Raw genomic sequence first — 22,488 nt, 5'->3', positions numbered from 1 at the left:
GCGGAGGTAGGCGGGCCTGAGCCCTAACAGAAGGGAAGCGGTCGGGACCGCAACAAATAGTACAAAACACAAGCCTGATCTTGGATGAATAATCCAGATATCATCAAAAATAGTGAACTATCCTTACATAAACAGTAACATCACTATGCTGTGGCTTATATGGTTTCTTCTTCAGAAGGGGGAACATAGCAAGCAGAAAGAGTGTCAGAAAAAAAACTCAAGGCGCCGATAAAGGGACAAGCAGCAAAGAAAGGCTAGCATCAAAACACTGAGGAACCATGATAGTGGCAAGAACACTACAAAGGGTAGAGTGAGTCGTCTGGTGTATGGCAGCAAGGCAGAGTGGCAGAAAGTTGATAGAGGCAAGACAGGCTGGCAGAGCTGAGGTAGTCAGGTTGCTGTGGTGTTGATAGGTGCAAGACAGGCTGGCAGAGCTGAGGTAGTCAGGTCGCTGTGGTTTTGATGGGGCAAGACAGGCTGGCAGAGCTGAGGTAGTCAGGTCGCTGTGGTTTTGATAGGGGCAAGCCAGGCTGGCAGAGCTGAGGTAGTCAGGTCGCTGTGGTTTTGATAGGGGCAAGACAGGCTGGCAGAGCTGAGGTAGTCAGGTTGCTGTGGTTTTGATAAGGGCAAGAAAGGCTGGCAGAGCGGAGGTAGTCTGGTCCCTGTGGTGTTGATAGGGGAAAGACAAGGAGGCAAGACAAGACGAGGCTCAGCCCGCGGACAGTATTAGGCCAGTAGTAATGACCCCCAGCATGCTGGGACCAGGTCTTCTCAGAGTTGGGTTGTTTGTGAATGCAGCCGAAAGTGGGTGGTAAACTCCATCTAAAACTAAATACTGGCATGAGACCGATGGTCAACAAGTAGTTCAATATAAAAAAAGTGCAGTAAAAAAAAGCCTGGCTGCCTGGCAAGCACAGCAGCAAAAAAGAACAAATATCTTTTTCAGCAATAGAAAATTAATTGTACCAAACTAGCAATAGCAATTGAATAAAGATTTGAGATACTCTGAGAGAGCTCAAACAGCAAACAAGCTTCTCAGATAGAACCCAAGAAGAAAATGCACTGTGGTATGCTTGCTTAAGGTAGAAATACAGCAGGAAAAACATCAGAGAGTACCAAGAGCAGCGATTGGCTGGACGATTCCATGTGAACAGCGGTTCAATATGGGTCAGCGGGTGTTAAGAGATAGGCGACACCCGGGGAGAGTTCCCTTTCCTTTGTGCAGGAAAGGGCTCCCTAGAATGGGTTCGCCTCAAAAGTGTGGTGGTTCCGTTGGCGTCTAGTGAGCTCTCGCTGGTCTTTTAAAATCTGGTGGACGTAGCAGATATACAAACAAGAAATTTGAAGGCCGAGTCAGAGGAGGTTTCCACGTGAACAGCGGTTCAACATGGGTCAGCAGGTACTAAGAGATAGGCGAGACCCGAGGAGAGTTCCCTTTCCTTTGTGCAGGAAAGGGCACCCTGAAATGGGTTCGCCCCAAGAGTGGGGCACGAGCCTTCAAAGTGTGGCGAACTGGAGGAGGTTTCCATGTGAACAGCGGTTCAATATGGGTCAGCGGGTGTTAAGAGATTGGCGAGACCCGGGGAGAGTTCCCTTTCCTTTGTGCAGGTATGTTGTGGTTTGATCTGTCACTTCTTCCTGAACTGGTTCACGCCAGAAGAAAATGTTATCTTTTTCATTTGTGAAAGATAATTCAACAGTGGATGCTTTTAGAGCAATAGAGACAAGGGATGTGAATCTGGCTTCGGACGATTGAAAATATCGTCAACATTTTCAAAATCATCAGAAATCGGGGGCTCCCACAAAACGATAGGAAAACCCCACGATATTGTTCGTGGGGGTTCTCTTATCGTTTTGGGGGAGGGCGGGAAAAACGGCACACAAAAATAACCCCTAAACCCACCCCAACCCTTTAAAACTAATCCTTTAGCTTCCCCCACCCTCCCGACCCCCCCAAAAACTTTTTACAGGTACCTGGTGGTCCAGTGGGGGTCCTGGGAGCAATCTCCTGCTCCCGGGCCATCAGCTGCCACTAATCAAAATGGCACCAATGGCCCTTTGCCCTTACCATGTGACAGGGTATCCGTGCCATTGGCTGTCCCCTGTCACATGGTAGGAGTACTGGATGGCCCGCGCCATTTTTAAAGATGGCGCCGGCCATCCAGTGCTCCCTCCATGTGACAGGGGCCGGCCAATGGCATGGCCCCTGTCACTGACTCTCCCAGGTTAAAGCACCATTAAGCTTTAACCCGTACGCCCTATGGCATCACTTCATATTTATTTCCTGCCTTATCTTCTTTCCAGCTTGTTGCAAGCTTCCAAGTTCTCTTCCCTGTTGATTGTAACTTTGACTCATTCCTACTTACTGTTTATCTTTCGTTTACTTGAATAGTTACCCCAGTTTTTTATTCTTGTTAATTGTAAACCGATCCGATATGGTTATTTACTATGAAGGTTGGTATATAAAACTGTTAAATAAATAAATAAATAAATAAATAAATAAATAAATAAATAAATATGCACTTCAGCTGATGACAAAGGAACTTGAAGAGCTCTCAGAAATAAGAAAACTGCTACTCAAGTCCAAATCTACAATATCAAACTATGTTGACTTTGTACCCTACAGTGCCTCTATAAAGTATGGGAACACAGAGGATGAACTAGAGTACAACTACCACCAGTTTTCTATAGTACTAGAAACATTATTGTTGGCACCTAAGAAAGATTTAGGGAAAATGAACCATATTATGAAGGTCATGAAAACTATTGAGCATATGAAATATGCAAGTTCCAAACATCTTAAGTCAGCTTTTCATGTTCTTACATTCCAAATGTTGCAAAACAGGAAAAAGAATATTCTGGAAATAAGTGATGCACAAATACATGAAACTGAAATTAGAGATACTAGAACTAAACTCAGACAGGCACAGCGTTTGGGGTCAGGCCCTTGTAGTGACATAAGGGCTGGACGGGCAGGCACATCAGTTGAAGTTAGGCCCTTGTAGTGACATAAGAGCTGGACGGGCAGGCACAGTGTTTGGGGTCAGGCACTTCTAGTGACATAAGGCCTGGACAGACAAGCACAGCGTTTGGGGTCAGGCCCTTGTAGTGACGTAAGGGCTGGTCGGGCAGGCACAGCATTTGGGGTCAGGCCCTTGTAGTGACGTAAGGGCTGGACAGACAGGCACAGCATTTGGAGGTCAGGCCCTTGTAGTGACGTAAGGGCTGGACGGGCAGGCACAGCATTTGGGGTCAGGCCTTTGTAGTGACGTAAGGGCTGGACGGGGAGGCACATCAGTTGAGGTTAGGCCCTTGTAATTACGTAAGGGCTGGACAGGCAGGCACAGTGTTTGGGGTCAGGCCCTTGTAGTGACATAAGGGCTGGACAGACAAGCACAGCGTTTGGGGTTAGACCCTTGTAGTGACATAAGGGCTGGATGGGTAGCCACAGCGTTTGGGGGTCAGACCCTTGTAGTGACGTAAGGGCTGGATGGGCAGGCACAGCGTTTGGGGTCAGGCCTTTGTAATAATGTAAGGGCTGGACGGGCAGGCACATTAGTTGAGGTCAGGCCCTTGTAGTGACTTAAGGGCTGGTCAGGCAGGTCCAGCCCTTGGGGTCAGGCCCTTGTAGTGAGGTAAGGGCTGGACGGGCAGGCACATCAGTTGAGGTCAGGCCCTTGTAGTGACGTAAGGGTTGGATGGGCAGGCACATCAGTTGAGGTCAGGACCTTGTAGTGACTTAAAGGCTGGACGGGCAAGCACAGTGTTTGGGGTCAGGCCCTTTTAGTGACATAAGGGCTGGATGGGCAGGCACATCAATTGAGGTCAGGCCCTTGTAGTGACGTAAGGGCTGGACGGGCAGGCACATCAGTTGAGGTCAGGCCCTTGTAGTGATGTAAGGGCTGGACAGTGGACATACAGGCACAGCGTTTGGGGTCAGGCCCTTGTAGTGACTTAAAGGCTGGATGGACAGGCACAGCGGTTGAGGACAGGTACATGCGCTGATATTATCTGGAGCATATGAGTAAGTTGGAGCTGCTGCAAGGCTTTAAATTGCTTTTATTCATCTTGCCATTCACAGGGAAAATCTGAAAACCCAAGCAAAGGCATGTTTAGTTTCAAAAACACTAGCATTTCCATTAACTCTGGTGCCAGCCTTGAGCGATGAGGGCTCATGATATCCCGTCAATGAAAATACACATTCACTGAGCACACTTGTTGGTGGACATGACAGATATCTCTGAGCCACTTTGGATAGGTGTGGCCAGACAGTGGACTTGTGTGCCCAATATGCCAGCAGATCTGTCTGCATGTCCTCTATGGGCTCTGTGAGATACCGTGTCACTGACATTTCTGCTGGTGTCTCCTTTGCTTAGGTGGGCTGAGAGTCCTTCTTGCCAGCTGTTTTCTCTCTAGCCCATGCCAGAACAGATGATGTTTTAGGGACAACATGGCTTTGGCGTACTGAAGTGGAGGAGGAAGTACTAGCTGTCGCTGATAGAGTGCTGCTCCTGCTTCGGCTTGCACTACTCTCTGAAGTGCCCGCTGTTTCCTCCTATACTTCATGCCTAATCTGTCTTTGCCTATGGCGCTCCTGTTCACGGACGTTTACTAACAGCAGGTTCTTCACAAATGTGAGACAATCGGACTGTAGGGTGAGTTTCCCTTTCACACAGGGATCACAGACTGTGGCGAGCATGTACCTGTGGTCTTTTGTTAAAGGTCCTAAGCTCTCTTGCACCTGCTTCTGCAAAATGTCCAGACAATGCAGCACCTCTGCTGTCATTCCTTCTTCCTGTTTAAAGCCCTCCAAATTTTCCTCCAGAAAATTAACTATAGGGATGATGTCAACCAAGGTGGCACTTCTGGAACTCAGCTCCTCCGTGGCATCCTTGAAGGGCTGCAGGACTTTTACCAGCTGACTCATGACTAACCAATCATGATGCCCTAGGGGACTCTGCACACCTATGTCCATTTCCACAGAAAGGTAATGAAGGGGAGTCTGCTGCTCCACTAACCTCTGCAGCATCATATAGGTGGAATTCCACCGGGTGCCAATGTCTTGAATGAGATGCTTGTGAGGCATCCTCAAATCAGTCTGTTTTTCACGGAGAACCTACCCCACCTTCACACTTCTGTGGAAGTGCGCTGATATGTTCCTGCACTTGTGTATTAAGTCCTGCAGGTATTCATTCCCTTGGTGCTTGGACTCCAACCCCAGAGCGTTTCCATTTATAGCTATGGTTTTTCCTCGTTGAGAGTTTCCTGGATTCTAACAAAATGGATTGTGCCGAAGTGGAAACTCCCTGTTCAGTTAAAAGGAGCCTCTCAATCTCCATGCTGTCAAATGAAGAGATGAGTGTAGTGGGTGTAGAAGCGTTCCTTGATCTTGGAAGAGAAGATCTGGGTGATTCGGTAATCGAATGGGGTCCATGATGGACAGTCGGAGAAGGAAACTGTACCACGGTTGCCTTGGCCAGGCTGGAGCTATGAGTATCAGTTGAGCCTTGTCTGCTATGCACTTCTGAAGTGTTCTTGTTATGAGTGGTATGGGAGGAAAGGCATAAAGGAGGCCTGTCGTCCACGGAATGAGGAAGGCATCTTGGGCGATCCTGAACTGACTTGGTCTTATCGAGCAGAATTTGGGAACCTGAGCATTGATCTCGTTTGCAAAGAGATCTATCGCAGGTGTCCCCCATTGCATGAAAATGTCTTGGGCTACCTCTGAATTGAGTATCCATTCGTGAGGATCAAAGATGCGGCTTAGCCTGTCCACCCTTTTATTTGCTACTCCTGGTAGATAAGTTGCTTGCAGATGTATGCAATGTTGGTGAGCATGTTTGAAGATTGTCAGGGTCTCCTTGCAAAGGAGCCATAAACCGGACCCTCCTTGCTTGTTGATATAAAACATTGCCACTTGATTGTCTGTGTAGATCATGACTCTGCAGCCCTTTAAGTGATCTTGAAACACTTGTAGCGCATTTCGAATTGCTCTGAGCTCTAATAGATTTATCTGCAAGGTCTGCTCGGAGATTGTCCATAACCCTTGGGTTTCGTAAATCTCGAGATGTGCTCCCTATCCCTTGCGAGACACATCTGTGGTTAAGACTGCGTTGTGAGGAGAAGGACTGAATACTGCTCCTTTTGACAGGGTGGAGTGTAGAAGCCACCATGTTATGTCCTGTTTCATCTCGGAAGTCAACAATAGCTTCTGTGTCAACGGTTGTGAGTGTTGTTTCCATTGACGTTTTAGTCCCCATTGAGGGCATCTCATGTGTAGCCTGGTGTTGGGTACTGTGAAGATAGCCGCCGCTATGTGGCCGAGGTCTACCAGAATTTGTCTTGCCGACGGCCTTTGAGTGTTGTTCAATGAGTAGAGAAGTTGACGTATTTGTATTATGCTTTCTGTTGGGAGATATGCCCGATTGCGAATAGTGTCCAGGCCTGTTCCTATGAACTGTAGTCTCTGTGTTGGCTGGAGATGTGATTTCTGAAAATTGATCACTAGTCCCAATTCCTGTAAGCACTGTATCACCCGTCGGAGGTGATCGAGTAAGATCTCCGGGGTCGAGGCTATTATTAGCCAATCATCCAGATATGGAAAGATGGTCATACCCTGTTGTCTGAGATGAGCCACCACCACAACCATGCATTTGGTGAAAACCCTGGGTGCAGCCGATAGTCCAAAGAGAAGAACCTTGTACTGGTAGTGTTGATGGCCGCAGCGAAAGCATAGGTAACGCCATGGATGGATTGGAATATGTGTGTACGCATCCTTCAGATCGATGGAACACATCCAGTTGTTGGGTTGAATCAGAGGTCAGATCGATTTCAACGATACCATCTTGAATTTCTCTTTGGTCAGGAATTTGTTCAAGTCCACCCGACTTTTTGGGTATGAGGAAGTATGGGGAATAGAACACTGGTTTTTGTGTTTTCGGCAAAATTTGTCGAATGGCCTGCTGTTTGCGAAGCAAAGCAATCTCCTCCCCCAGTTGTGGTTGGAAGCTTTGACTCTTTAGAGTGGAAAAGTGAGGTAGTATGGGTTTTGTGGTAAATTGGAGTTGATAGCCATGTCATACTATTTCTAAAACCCATTGATCGGTTGTTATTTTCTCCCAGGCTGCCAGGCAAGAATGAATTCTGCCAGGTGGTGCTTGATGTAGTGGTGGTGGCTGATTTATTAAAAAGACAGCGTTGATTTTACTGCAGCAGCCGGTTGCTGTGTTTGCAGTCTCTGGTTACGTGGTTTATCGCTACGTTGAGTCGTGTTGCTTTGTTGCGGTGGAGGATGCTGGTAAGATGGATACGTCTGTGTACGAAAAGATTGATAAGACCTGTAAGGCCTACGATTATAGAATTGTCTACATGTAGATCCCACATAACGACGTGTGGTCGAGTAGTGAGATTGTGACATTAAGGATTGGACTGCTAGAGTTTCCTCCTTTAATTTCCCAACTGTTTCTTGAAACCGTTCATCGAACAGGTTGTCTCCTGTACACGGGAGGTTCGTCAGTTTCTCGTGTAAATCTTCTCTTATCGTACTAGAGCGTAACCATGCCATCCTACAGGCTGCTATGGCTGTCGCAGACGCCCTAGAAGATATTTCAAATGCCTCATATAATGATCGTAGAAGGTGTCAAGAACACTCCTCCATATCATGAAGAGGTGGTGGTACCTGATCAGCCATCGAGGAAAGCATACCTTTTGTGGCTTGTATGCACTCATATAGTTATTGTACCATATAGAATTGTTGAATGCATAATGTGGGCATTCAACATTGAGTTATGATAATTCTTCCTGCCAAAGTCATCTAAACACCGGTTGTCTTTACCCGGTGGATACGAGGCATGCATTTTGCTTTTTTGAATCTTTGCATTGCCGACTCTATCACAATTGAAGCATGTGGTAATTGTGGTATAGAGTAAGGCGTTGTTTTTCTCATACGAAATTTTATATCCGTTTTCTTGGAAACCACTGATAGAGAATAAGGTGTTTCCCACGACTTCTGCAAGACAGAATGTAATAATTCGTGTGGTGGGAGAGATGTTGGTTCTCCTGGAGCATCGAAAATCTTTAGGAGACCAAAGGTTTCTGACCTAGGGTCTGTCTCCTTTTGGACCTCCAGATGTAATATCGTGCCCAATTTTTCTAAACATTTTGGGTATGTCAGGTCCTCTGGAGGAGAATATGGTTCCTGTGGTTGTTCCTGTGGATCTGATGGGAATCCAGTAGATGACAATGGGGACATTTGTGGATATAGAGAATCTATAGGGGTATCTTGCTGTTGAATTGGTGAAATTGATCGTTTCGTCATTGGGGATGCCGGAGGCTCCACCGATGGTTCTCTAGAGGTATGTATATTGTGTTCTGGAGAACTCACATTAAGCTCATTAGACATCTTAAAAGATGATTGAAGAGTTTCATAAAACCCTGCCAATGATTGGGATAATTGAAAAAATGCCTCTTTTGTTTGAGGAGGCATTGCTGCACGACCAGATTGTTTTGGTAATTCACCTGTTTTAGGTGATACGGTAGGAATTTTAGCGGAAGCAGCTGGTACATCATACTTGTTCCTCATCTTTCCTTCTGTGGTCTTAACAGAATTGTCTGAGGACGAACATGCAGCAGAGGAAGTGATTTGTATTAATTGTCTACGAGATAAGGAATCTACACTTCGTGGGTGAGATGACCTAGAAGTGGAAGGGCTCACTGCCCATATATCTCTCATCTTCACAGCTTTTGGATGTGAGTGACGTGATCGCCTATGGTGATGGTGTGACGATGATCCTGTATGGGTTCCATCTCCCGACAGTGATCGTCTGATTCGTTTTGACTGCACCTCTGAAGAATTAGAGTCTGAAGAGGTGGAATGAGGTACATCTGGAGACTGATGTCTTCGTTTTATCCCATGTGGTATTGAATGATATATTTGTTTGGACTTTTGTAGTCCACTGTGCGTCGATCTGTGTGCTGAGTGCGCCAATGCCTTTGGCGCCATGTGCACCGATGTTTTTTGTAAGTTGTGCGCATATACGACTTGTGCACATAAGTCATCGACGCCGTGCACTCAGATGGTTTCGGCGCCGTTGTTTTCGGCACTGAGCTCGCTTCAGATGGCTCCGGCGCCATGCATGCATACTTCTTCAGCGCCGTGCGCGCAGACGTCTTCGGCGCCATGTGCGCAGATGTCTTTGGCACCTTATGCGCATATGCTTCCTGCATTGTGTGAGCTGGTGTCTTGTGCGCCGATGTCGATTCGGGCGCAGAAGAATTATGTGCCAATGGTGATTTGGGCGCAGAAGGTAATTCAGACGCATAAGTCGTCGGCGCCGAAGATTTAGGCGCCATTGATTCCTGTGCCAATTGCCGAGGCTCTTTCAGTCCTCTCGGATCCGAAAGCCTATGTCGGCTCGGTAAGTCCTTACCTCCAAGCCTGTGGGGTTGAGGATCCCATGATGACGCTCTTTTTTGTGACGGAGCCGCCGTCAACGAGGGACCCGGTGAAGAATGAGCCTCCGATGGCTCGGAAAACATGAAAAGTTCAAACATTTTGTAGGCCCGTTGTTTTTGGGCTCTTGGGGACATTTGAGCACAAAAATCACAATTTTGTAAATTATGCTCTGGTCCCAGGCATCGGTAACATCAATCATGGCCATCCGTGACCGACATTACCTTGCCACAGGCACAGGGTTTAAACCCTGGCTTTTTTGACATTTCAATAAAAATAAGAAATGCTGAGGAGAAGTCAGCCCCGTGTGTGATCCCACTCGCGGAAAAAACAGACTGAGGAGAATCTGTTACTTTCCTGCACGGGAACACACGTGCAGCCGCAGAGAGCTAAACTCTAAATCTCTGCTTTGTAAAGCTCCACCTCCCGGACCTGATTGACAGATCTCAGGACAGCATGGCTAATTCAGCCCTGCTTTCAACGGGAAAGGTTTCTATTTTTCATTGTTGTTTTGCATATAGAGGCTGGCTTGCTGTGAGTTAAAAACATAAGAACATAAGAAATTGCCATACTGGGTCAGACCAAGGGTCCATCAAGCCCAGCATCCTGTTTCCAACAGTGGCCAATCCAGGCTAGAAGTACCCTGCAAGTACCCAAACACTAAGTAGATCCCATGCTACTGATGCCAGTAATAGCAGTGGCTATTCTCTAAGGGGCGGATTTTCAGAGCCCTGCTCGCGTAAATCCGCCCAAAACCGGGCGGATTTACGCGAGCAGGGCCCTGCGCGCCGGGAAGCCTATTTTACATAGGCCTCCCGGCGCGCGCAGAGCCCCGGGACTCGCGTAAGTCCCGGGGTTCTCCGAGGGGGGCGTGTCGGGGGCGTGTCGGGGGCGGGCCCGGTTGTCGCGGCGTTTCGGGGGCGTGTTGGCAGCGTTTTGGGGGCGGGTACGGGGGCGTGGCTACGGCCCGGGGCGGTCCGGGGGCGTGGCCGCGCCCTCCATACCCGCCCCCAGGTTGCGGCCCGGCGCGCAGGAGGCCCGCTCGCGCGCGGGGATTTACGCCTCCCTCTGGGAGGCGTAAATCCCCCGACAAAGGTAAGGGGGGGTTTTAGACAGGGCCGGGTGGGTGGGTTAGGTAGGGGAAGGGAGGGGAAGGTGAGGGGAGGGCAAAGGAAATCTCCCTCCGAGGCCGCTCCGATTTCGGAGCGGCCTTGGAGGGAACGGGGTAGGCTGCGCGGCTCGGCGCGCGCCGGCTATACAAAATCGATAGCCTTGCGCGCGCCGATCCAGGTTTTTAGCAGATACGCGCGGCTCCGCGCGTATCTACTAAAATCCAGCGTACTTTTGTTTGCGCCTGGAGCGCAAACAAAAGTAGGCTATTCGCGCGCCTTTTAAAATCCGCCCCTAAGTCAACTTGATTAATAGCAGTTAATGGACTTCTCCTCCAAGAACGTATCCAAACCTTTTTTAACCCCAGTTACACTAACTGCACTAACCACATCCTCTGGCAACAAATTCCAGAGCTTAACTGTACGTTGAGTAAAAAAGAATTTTCTCTGATTAGTTTTAAATATTCAGTTCTTCTCAGCATATTTCTGCTTATACTTTCTGATATCTTTATTTTGTATTTGGTGAGGCTCTGTCTGTGTTCTGCATATGTGACCGAGGTGAGGTATTTTGCTTGCATGTAATTTCTGTGTAGGGATCTATAGCAGCCTGGTTTCCTAATAAGAGCTTTATTGGTGTTCTAGGGCCTAGTGCAGTGATGGCCAACCTTTTACGCTCAGTGTGTCAAAATTCATTAAAAAACCGAGCATAACTCGGGTGGTGTGTCACTTCTAGAAAAATCCATAATTTTGTGATATTTGTAGCTCTAATATTAATAACAAAAAGTTATAATTTTAATATATGTTCTGTATTTATTAATAAAGCAAAACCAAATAATTCTTTACCTTACCTGCTTAGTGACTTTTTTGTTGCTGAATTTCATTGGCTAAATCTCAATTAAAACTCTCTCCCCTCCCCCCCCCCCCCCCCCCACACACACACAAACTCTTACTCCCCTTGATTTTCTCATACACACTCATGCTCTCACACTCACTGGCTCCCTCACATACACACAAACACACACACCCAGGCAGGCTCCCAGTCATTCTCACACCACTCCCGCTCCATCCTCCAGGCAGGCACCAATTCATTCTCACACACACACACACACACACCCAGGCAGGTACCTATGCATTCACACACATACACCCCCATACAGAGTCCCATTCATACATATGCACACACTAAAGGCAGACCCCCCTCTCTTTTGCCAGCAACCTCAGAACCTCTCTCATTCCTCTGCTGCCACTGTCACTGCTGCCACATGGCTATTGGGGAGGTGCCGATTGCTGCTACTGACACTGAAGCCCATTCTGCTGCCTCCTCTGTGCAGGCCCCATGGGCTTCCACTTTCTCCATGCTGATCTCGTACATTGTGAGATCCGCATAGAAAAAGTGCTATTCTTGCACATTCCCAAAGATTACATGTGCCAATCACTAAAAAGTAATTAATTTTGTTTTTTACCTTTGCTGTCTGATCTTCGTTTTCTAATTGGTTGGTCACAGGCTTTTTTTCCCACCTTCCCTTTCTTATTTTTTTCCACCTTCCCTTTCTTATTTTTTTTTTTGCCAATTCCTTTTATATTGTCTTTTTTTCTGTTTCTTTTCTCTCCATCTTCTTCCCTCAAACACACAGGTTCTCATTCTCACATGCATTTCTCTCTCTCTCACACACACACACACACACACACACACACACAGGCTCTCACTGTCACATGCTGTCTCTCTCACACACACAGAGGCTCTCACATGCTGTCTCTGCAAACATTCAGGTCCTCACTCTCACACATAATCTCTCAACTCATCTCATACATGCACACACACCCTCTACAGACCCTCAGCCTCTCTCTCACCTCTGGGCCTCCTCTTTGCGGGTCGCCGCAGGATGGGCTCTGCGGTGGCCCTGCTACCGGGCCTCTTCTTCTTCTGGGGCCGCTGCGACTTGAGATTCGCGGCGGCCCGTAAACGCAAATGCTGCTCCACTTCTGCACGCGCTGATGCTTCCCCTCCTTCCTGCCCACGCGGTTCCGGCAACGTTTACTTCCGGGGATGCACAGGCAGGAAGGAGGAGCATCAGCGCGTTTAAACGCGATCTTTTTCTTGGCCTTGCCGATCTGCCTGTCGCTGCGCCCGGGGGCATTGGGGGGATAATAAAAAACTAGTTTTAAAGGGTCGGCGCAGCCGATTTAAAAAAAGGCTCTGCGCAGCCGATAAAAAAAAAAAATTCCCGATAGTCCACAAAACGCTGCACGTGTCAGCAAAAAGTCTCGGCGTGTCACCTCTGACACGCGTGTCATAGGTTAGCCATCACTGGCCTAGTGTAATATATGCATTTGATGCCTTTTCATAGATAAGATTGTTAAGGTTGTTCTTGTATAGGAGGTTTACTATATTGTAATGGTAATTTTGTTTATTCATTTCTTTCTGAGGGCCAAGCTCACACCCAATACGCATTACAAAAAGTCTAATTCCATAGGAGTTCCAAGTAGCCTTTTTTGTAGAGTTTTCTGGTTGGCACTACAGGAATGCATGTAAATATAATATGCATGTTGTGTTATTATTGCCTCAGAAGACTGTACTTTTGAATCCCAACCATGCTTCAGCTTTTGTGTACTTCTCTTGACAAGAGGATATAATTTGAGTTACTTTCCCTGTTGATTGTACTAGAAAATGTACTCCTATGTATGTTTATCTGCACATTTTCTTTCTTTATGCCAATTTCCATACTTTCAGTGAGAGATGCATTGGGGCGGATTTACGCGGATGCGCCCAAAACCGGGCGGATTTACGCGAGCAGGGCCCTGCGCGCCGGGAAGCCTATTTTACATAGGCCTCCCGGCGCGCGCAGAGCCCCGGGACTCGCATTTTTAGGCTTAAGCTCTTAGGGGCGGATTTTAAAAGGCGCGCGAATAGCCTACTTTTGTTTGCGCTCCAGGCGCAAACAAAAGTACGCTGGATTTTAGTAGATACGCGCGGAGCCGCGCGTATTTGCTAAAAACCTGGATCGGCGTGCGCAAGGCTATGGATTTTGTATAGCCGGCGCGCGCCGAGCCGCGCAGCCTACCCCCGTTCCCTCCGAGGCCGCTCCGAAATCGGAGCGGCCTCGGAGGGAACTTTCCTTTGCCCTCCCCTCACCTTCCCCTCCCTTCCCCCCCCGCCCGGCCCTGTCTAAACCCCCCCCTTACCTTTGTTGGGGGATTTACGCCTCCCAGAGGGAGGCGTAAATCCCCGCGTGCCAGCGGGCCTCCTGCGCGCCGGGCCGCGACCTGGGGGCGGGTACGGAGGGCGCGGCCATGCCCCCGGACCGCCCCGGGCCGTAGCCACGCCCCCGTACCCGCCCCCGAAACGCTGCCGACACGCCCCCGAAACGTCGCGACGACCGGGCCCGCCCCCGACACGCCCCCCTCGGAGAACCCCGGGACTTACGCGAGTCCCGGGGCTCTGCGCGCGCCGGGAGGCCTATGTAAAATAGGCTTCCCGGCGCGCAGGGCCCTGCTCGCGTAAATCCGCCCAAAACCGGGCGGATTTACGCGAGCAGGGCTCTGAAAATCCGCCCCTTAAGTTTTCCATTTGCTTTGATATTAGTTTGATGATATTGCTTATTATTGTGATTTCATTGTTCCAAAATCTGGCAAATGGAAAAATTATTTAAGGATTATGTAGTTAATATGAAAAACTTTGTAATGCAATAGAAATTAGTGGAACAAAGATAATCACTAATATAGCTAGTGTAATTGCTTGACATAAGGCCTATAAGTTCTGAGAATCAATATGCCATTTTTCTTAGCTTGCTTGAAACAAGAAATAAGTCATGATCTCAGAAATATTAACAAGCAGTTACCATTGAGGCTAACTGTGCAGATGTCAGGGAAAATAGGACATCAATAACCTAATCACACCTAACTGTTGCTGATATGATTAGCACAGATGTTGAGGCCTCAGCAAATAACAAGAACATACTGGAGTATCCCAGAGAAGTAACTGGGACATAGGTCAAGAAAATTAGCAATAAAGACCAAAGTCAAGGCAAACTGATTAGATCAGAGGAAAGAACAGCTCAGAAAATAAACTTGTTGAATGTTAAAAGTGACTGATGACCTGTTCTTGACCTCCAATGCGGTGTTTCTGACTTTCCAAGATATATAAGACTCACCCTGAAAACTGTAAGGCGAAGTATCTTTGTATATAGTCTTAATGAAAAATCTAATCTTGTATGCATTCATTGCGTTTTCGCAGAATTGAAGGTAAAACTTCTGCATTTATAAATGTGTGTTTTGTACTTTATGACATAACCTCTAATCTGCCAACCCATTTTTCCCCATAATTCAATGTTCATCATATATTAAAACATTTTTATATTTTTAAAAATTAACATTTAGGGTAAAATAATCAAACATGATATTTGTAAAAATTACTTACTGTAAATAATGGAGGACGAGTTAAGGCCCAGAAGTCTCCTTCATTATCTATGTAAATCATTCCGGTCTTACGGAAACCTTGAGGCCAGATCCAGGGACGAGCCTTTGGAGCAGTTGCCTCAGGTTCAATATTCTCAGAAGTGGAATCTGAATTATTTTCCTGTAGTTCTGCAGAAGTCTGTAGGAGGTACACACATACAGGGTAATTTTGAAATATCACACATAAAAATGTCAGCAAATATGCATATAAGTTACACCAATTTTCAAAATGGACTTACACGCACAAGTCTGCTTTGAAAACTATCCCATCAAATCTACCTCCACAAGTTATATCTGCTAAATCATCCATACAAATCTTTTATCAATGCTCAGTCCGGGTAAACTTATGTGCAAGCAGGGCATGCACATGTAACTTTACCCCATATCAAATGGGCAATTTTGTAAAAGCAACCTATATATTTACTCAAAATAAGTTTACAAAAGTTATTAAATATATCAAGCAGGAATATGAATGCTCATTATACATTAGAGAAAGTTTATAAACAAAGGGCTACTTGAAAAGTATAAAAATGTATAATAATATTATTATAACATACAAAAATATTTAAATTATATAAAGTGCTAAAAGAAATATTAATACAAAATAAATCAATAAAATGCATCAATGATATCTTGGTGCAATTATACCAATATTGTATATTATATAAGACAAACTGGTGAGTATTAATCAAATACTATTTCTACTGTACTATCTGTAATTAACATACAGGTTTTGCTATCTTAAAACTTTTCAATGATTATATCAATATCATGGCTACTTATCACAATGGTCATATTTGGATATCACACTGATCATATCTAGTATCATGCCCAGATGATCATATTGAATATAATAACGCTGATCATATTTAATATACAAAGGATCTCTATTTCACCCTCCATGGGCTTAGTCAGGTAGACTAATTCAGTGTTCCAAATGCTTCTCAATGTAACAAAATAATTTTTTTAAAACATCCATCTGTCTTACCAAGATTGACTGCATAAATCCTTAAATTCACAGATCATTTATGAATATATTAAAAAGCACAGGTCCAAGTACAGATTCTTGAGGCATTCCACTGTTTACACTTTTCCACTGAGAAAACTGACCATTTAGTTCTACTCTTTGTTTCCTATATTTTAACCAATTTGCAAACCAGAATAGGATATTGCGTCCTATTCCATGAACTTTTTAATTTTCTCAGGAGTCTCTCATGGGGCACTTGAAAATCCAAATACACTACATCCACCAGCTCACCATTATCCACATACTTAGTAACCCCTTCAAAAATATGTATCAGATTGGTGAGGCAAGTTTTCCCTTGTGTAACTCCATGCTGGCTGTATCCCATTAAACTATGTATTTCTAAATTGTTACAGTTGTGGACCCCTGGGCCGGCTAGAAGATGCTGATGCAGCGCTGAAGGAATACCCACAGTGGAGTCGTAGCTGGGAGGCGGACTTGAGCCAAAGTTCCAAGAAAATCTTCACCACTGGAAACCCGAGATCCCCCAAGGAGGAGCCGTTGGGAACCCGAGTCACTTGGACCTAGGTGCGGATTCTTTAGATGAAGGCATGAAGAGAGTCCCAGAAGTAGAAAATCCGAAGAAGAAGTCAGAGCTAGGAGACCAACAGGAACTTCACCACTGGAAGACCGTGGTCGTCCCCCCCCCCCCAAGCGGCCCGTGAGGACCCGAGCCGCTTGGACTTAGATGCGGTCTCCGGAGGGTGAAGGTCTTGAAGAGAAATCCGAATCAAGGCAGGCAGCAGAGAGGCAAGACGAGGAGGCAAACCAAGAATCGGGGCAGGCGGCAGACAGCAGAGACCGAAGACAAGCCAGAAGTCGGGACGGGTAGCGAAGCAGGATACCGAAGAACAAGCCGAGGTCAGGAGCCAGGAAGACAAGCCAGGGGAAAGCAGGAACAGGAGCAGGCAAGGACGGGCTGGAACAGGAGCAAGGCTGGAGCAGGACTCAGGAACACGCTGGGGCAGAAGCAAGCAGGAACGAAGACAGCAACTATCAAACTCAAGGAGCGAACCTCATTGCAAGGCAAAGAAAGGGAGTCTGAACAGGATTTAAATACCTGGAAGGCGTCTGATGTCATTTCTTCAATCAGGAGTGGTTTCCCGCGCTGGTCCCTTTAAAAGATCATCCCAGCGCGTGCGCATCTAGGGGCGGGGCTAGGAGCAAGGAGGACGTGCAGGAGCTTGGCGACGTCTCCCTCATGGAGACGCAGCCGTGGAGAGGCCAGGTTGAAGCCTATGATGAGCGGAGGGCTGTCAGGGGACACCCCGGGGCTGGACTGGAGGAAGGTAGGAGCCAGGCCGTGGTGTCCTGCAGCCAGGAATCATAAAATAAATGTTCTGTGATTTTGTTCTTTAGAATAGTTTCCATGATTTTTCCCAGCACTGAAGTCAGATTCACCAGTCTATAGTTTCCTAGATCACTCCTGGAGCTCTTTTTAAAGATTGGGGTTACATTGGCCACCATCCAGTCTTCAGGCACGATGGACGATCCAAATGATAGGTTATAAATTAGCAGTAACAGATTTGCAATTTCATGTTTGAGTTCTTTCAGAATTCTGGGGTGTATACCATCTGGTCCAGGTGATTTGCTACTCATTAGTTTGTCAATCTCCCTTAAAACATCTTCCATCTTCACAGTGATTTGTATCAGTTCTTCTGAATCATCTCCATTGAATACGGTTTCCGTCACAGATATCTTAAGAACATTCTCTTCAGTAAACACCAAAGCAAAGAATTCATTCAGTCTTTCTGCATTAGCATCATGGGGTACATTTTTTAAAAAAGCGTGAGCGCGTACTTTTGTTCGCGCACCAGGCGCAAACAAAAGTACGCCGGATTTCAATAGATACGCGCGTAGCCGCACGTATCTTTTAAAATCCGGAGTCGGCGTGCGCAAGGGGATGCACATTTGATCATCTTGCGCGCGCCGAGCCCTGCGCGCGCTGCCCATTCCCTCCCCCCACCTTCCCCAACCTAATTCACCCCCCCAGTGCTATCTAAACCCCCCTACCTTTACTGCACAAGTTATGCCTGCCCAAAGCAGGCGTAACTCACGCACGCCGGTGGCCTACTGGCGCGCCATCACCCGACCTGGGGGCTGGTCCGGAGGCCTCGGGCACGCCCCTCAGAACGCCCCCGGGCCAGCACCACGCCCCCCGGAACGCCCCCCGGAATGCCCTGAACGTCGCGCCGCCCCCGACACAGCCCCCCTAGCAAAGCCCCGGGACTTACGCGCATCCCGGGGCTTGCGCGCGCCACCGAGCCTATGCAAAATAGGCTCGGCGCACGCAGGGGTTTTATTTAAGGGTTACGCGCATAACTTAGGTGCGTAACCCTCCCTGATGGTTGAGGTATGCCACCGTGGTGGCGTTGTCTGAATACACAGGGACCATCCGCCCCTGTAACAGATCCAGAAAGGCCTCCCTGCAGACTGCCCTGGTCTCCAGGCAGTTGATGGACCAAAGGATTTCTGATTCCAACCATAGGCCTTGTGCCGCTCTGCCTAAGCACACCGCACCCCAGCCTCGCAGGGTGGCGTCCGTGGAGACCACCACCCAGTCCGTGGTTTCAAGGGGCATTCCTTTCTGCAGATTGGTATCTACTAACCACCACTCCAGGCTGGATCTACACTGCGAGGTCAGGGGCAGGTGCACCTGATATTGCTTCATCACTGGACTCCATCGGGACAGGAGAGCCCGCTGCAACAGTCTCATGTGAGCAAAGGTCCACGGGACGAGCTCTAGCGTCGAGGCCATGGATCCCAGAACCTGCAGATAATCCCAGGCCGTTGAAGTCCGCGGCCCCCGAAAACTGATCACCTGCTGTTGTAGTTTGCGCCTCCGTTAGAAACACCCAGACCAGGTGAGTGTCGAAGCGAGCCTCAACCACGGCATGCTTGTTTAGGGAAGAACAGCGTGACACCAGAAAGGCATCCCTGGGAGGGTGTGAAAACTGTAAGGCGTAGCCTACGCGGATCAGCCGGAGAACCCACTGGTCGGTCGTGATCCTTGCCCACTCCTCGTAAAACTGGGACAGCCGTCCTCCTACGGCTATCTCCAAGGAGTGGGTGATCCTGATTTCATCTTGAAGGTTTTCCGGTCCCAGAGCTCTGGCCAGCACCTCCCTTTGCTGCTCGGTTGGATACCCGAAAGGACTGTTGTCGCCCCGAGAAAGGTCTGGATCCATAGGAAGAGGAGGGAACCCCCCCCTTCCCGACTTAAATCTCCTGGAGTCTCTAATCCGGCTCCTTGGGGCAAATGCCTTCCGCAAGGGCTTTCTATCTTCCTGAAGCCTATTGCCTTTGGCCTCTCCCAGCAACTTCACCAGCTGGTCCAGCTCCTCGCCAAACAAGAGCTTCCCCCTGAAGGGGAGACTGCACAAGCGAGCTTTGGAAGAAGAGTCAGCCGACCAATTCCGGAGCCACAACAAGCGTCGGGCCGCCACCAAAGAGACCATGGAACGTGCCGATGTTCATACCAGGTCATACAGGACGTCTGCCGTGTATGCCACCTCCGCCTCCAGGCGAGCCGCCTGTGCCTGGGACATGATCCCCGCGGAGGCTGGGTCCTGTGGCTGCTGGATCCAACACAGGCAAGCGTGCTGCAACATACTGGCACAGACTGCCGCTCTGAGGCTCAAAACCGAAACTTCAAAGAGGCGCTTCAGGTGGACCTCCAATTTGCGGTCCTGAACGTCCTTCAGGGCAGCTGATTCTGCCACCAGAATAGTAGTCTTCTTAATAACGGCTGCTACCGCAGCGTCCAACTTGGGGTTCCATAAGGGCTCCAAATGCTCTTCCGACAGTGGATACAGCTTGGCCATGGCCCGGCCCACCATAAGGCCGGCCTCTGGGGCATCCCATTCCCTGCTGATAAGCTTCTGAATTTTCCTCGGGATTGGGAAAGCCGAAGGAGGTCCTCGCAGCCCGTCCAGGACCGGATTGACCCCTTCGCTGTCTGAATCCTCACTGTGACAGTTTTAGTCCCAGTTCCTCCAGCACCTGGGGAATAAGGGGAAGCAATTCCTCCTGCTTAAACAGCTGGACCACCCGAGGGTCATCAAACCCCTCCCCCCCCCCCAGAGACGTCCAACAACGGATCGTCCCCCGCCGGCATCTGGGTCCAGATCGGGGTCAGTGTCACCCTGGGACGTGGCTAGACCCCCCCCAACAGGGGGTCCCCCACGGTCCCCGCATCTCCACGGCTCCCTTGTGCCTGAGGGCCCAGAGAAGGTAGAACCTGTGTCTTCAGATGCTTGGTAGAGCCACCAGCGCTGTCCTGAGATCTCCTCTTCACAGCCTTCCTGGCCAGGAAGGCTTCATGCATTAGTAGCACAAACTCCAGGGAGAAACCACCGGGTCCCACATCATCGCTACTGGAATCCGAAGTTGTATCCTTCGGGTCTCCCTAACCTGGTTCTACCACTGCCGGGGACAGCGCAGAGGGGACTTCCTTAGCTTCCATCCCCTGGGTATCCTTTCATTCCTGCTCGTTCCCCAGGCATGCGCTTAGGCTTTCTGGGCTTCTGGCCCTTGGCAGATGACCCCTCCCCCCCCCCCAGCACATGAGGCACAGAGAGTGAGCATCCAACTCTAAAACCAGGCCTCAGGCCCCCAGGGCACTTTCAGAAATGGCAGTCCTTCCCCCAGCTCCCTGGGGTCCCAGAAGGAAGAAAATCGGTCGAGCTGAGCACTCGCGCAGGACCTGTGAAAAAACAAAATGGATCCCACGCCAAAAATAGCCGGGCTCAGCACTCCGCAGAAGAAGGAAGCAGTTTAAAAATTACTGCAAACCTCTGATTTGACTGCCCAGGCCCTCAGGACACCTGCCCTGAGGCCAAAAACGCCCAGGAGCTGCTTCCCCGACCCGAGGAGGCTCCGGGCACTAGGAGGCTCCCCGCCCCCCCCCCCCCCCCCCCCCACCAGCCGAGCACTGCCTGAAACAGCAAGCCTCAGAGAAAAGCCCCTGCAGAGAAAAAAACGGAAGCAAGAATCTTTATATATATATATATTTTTATTTTTATTTTTTTTTTAACTCTGTAAGTAACAAAAAAATCCCCACAGGGGTACTTTTCCTTTATGAGGCGCTGGAAGAGGACTTTGGGGCATGAAGGGAACCCGTCCCCTGGCTATCCAACTCCCCGGAATCCAAGGGCTCTACGGTCGGGGGTGTCATCCTGCTCCACCTAAGGGATGGCCTGCGATCGGAACCTCACACCTCGGGGAGCCCTGCTAAAACTCAGTCCAGAGCTTCAGGATGCACGACCACCATTTGCTGAAGACAGAGAAATACGGAGGAGCTGCAGGCGGCACTAGTGGTATATAACAGTGCCTCGAAGTTTTTTTCTCTGCCTCCATCTGCTGATGGGAGTACATAACCCACTGGTCTGGACTGATCTGGGTATGTTCAGGAATAGCAGTTTATGGACTTCTCCAGGAACTTATCTAACCCTTTTTTAAACACAGCTACACTAGCTGCCTTAACCACATCCTCTGACAATGAATTCCAGAGCTTAATTGTGCACTGAGTAAAAAAGAATTTTTTATTTATTTTATTTATTTATTTATTGTTTTTTTATACCGACATTCGTAAAAACACATCATATCAGTGTACAAATTTATTAGCAAATGCAGAGTTAAAAGCATTTGAATAAAATAAAACAAAGTAAGAAATACATAAAATCCTTAACACAACATTATAATACATAAAATATCTATTAAAATATTCCATTTATGAAAGAACAGCCATAAGCACTGTCTTATATTGCACCAAAATACAGCGGGGTACACAGAATTACCGTACTAGAGTGCACACTGTGCAAGGAGGTTAAATCTAAAGATCCATACAGTTCTGTTTGGAAATCACCACCAACACTCAGATCACAACTCTCCCAAGCCCCCGATGCAGCACTCAATTTTCTCTGATTTGTTTTAAATGTGCTACTTCCTAACTTCATGGAGTACCCCTAGTCCTTGTATTATTTGAAAAGGTAAATAACTGTTTCACATTTACATTTGAGCTCCATTCAAGTCTTTTCATGATTTTGTAGACCTCTATCATATACCCCCCTCAGCGCTTCTTCTCCAAACTGAACAGACCTAACCTCTAACTTCTCCTAGAGGAGCCATTCAATGCCTTTTATCCTTTTGATCGTTCTTCTCTGTACTTTAGCCAGTGCAACTATATCTTTTTTGAGATGTGGCGACTAGAATTGCACACAGTATTCAAGGTGCGCTCTAACCAATGAGCGATATAGAGGCATTATGACATCCTCAGTTTTATTTTATTCAGGGACTCTTAATAGGCCTACTCCACTTAGCCAAACGCTCTTTCGGAATTCCCCATCTAGCACATCACCGATTCACATTTACAAGAGTCTTTCTTAGTGGAAATGCTAATCAGGTCCTAGCTGAAATGCACTGGACAGGACTTGGCTATAATTTCGATT

General features: G+C 48.0%; 1 protein-coding gene across 1 annotated transcript in view; it reads right to left on the bottom strand.

The window, feature by feature from the left end:
- The window catches only part of LOC115087202 (neurofilament heavy polypeptide-like), a 122,114-nt gene that overhangs the window by 8,771 nt on the left and 90,855 nt on the right, over nt 1-22,488 (bottom strand). The window contains exon 3 of the mRNA XM_029594085.1: nt 14,978-15,154. Coding sequence (XP_029449945.1) covers nt 14,978-15,154 — 177 coding nt within the window. The remainder of the gene's footprint in view (nt 1-14,977; nt 15,155-22,488) is intronic.

Source organism: Rhinatrema bivittatum, chromosome 3, assembly GCF_901001135.1.
Source record: "Rhinatrema bivittatum chromosome 3, aRhiBiv1.1, whole genome shotgun sequence".
Lineage (NCBI taxonomy): Eukaryota > Metazoa > Chordata > Amphibia > Gymnophiona > Rhinatrematidae > Rhinatrema > Rhinatrema bivittatum.
This window is presented reverse-complemented; position numbering and strand designations above follow the sequence as displayed.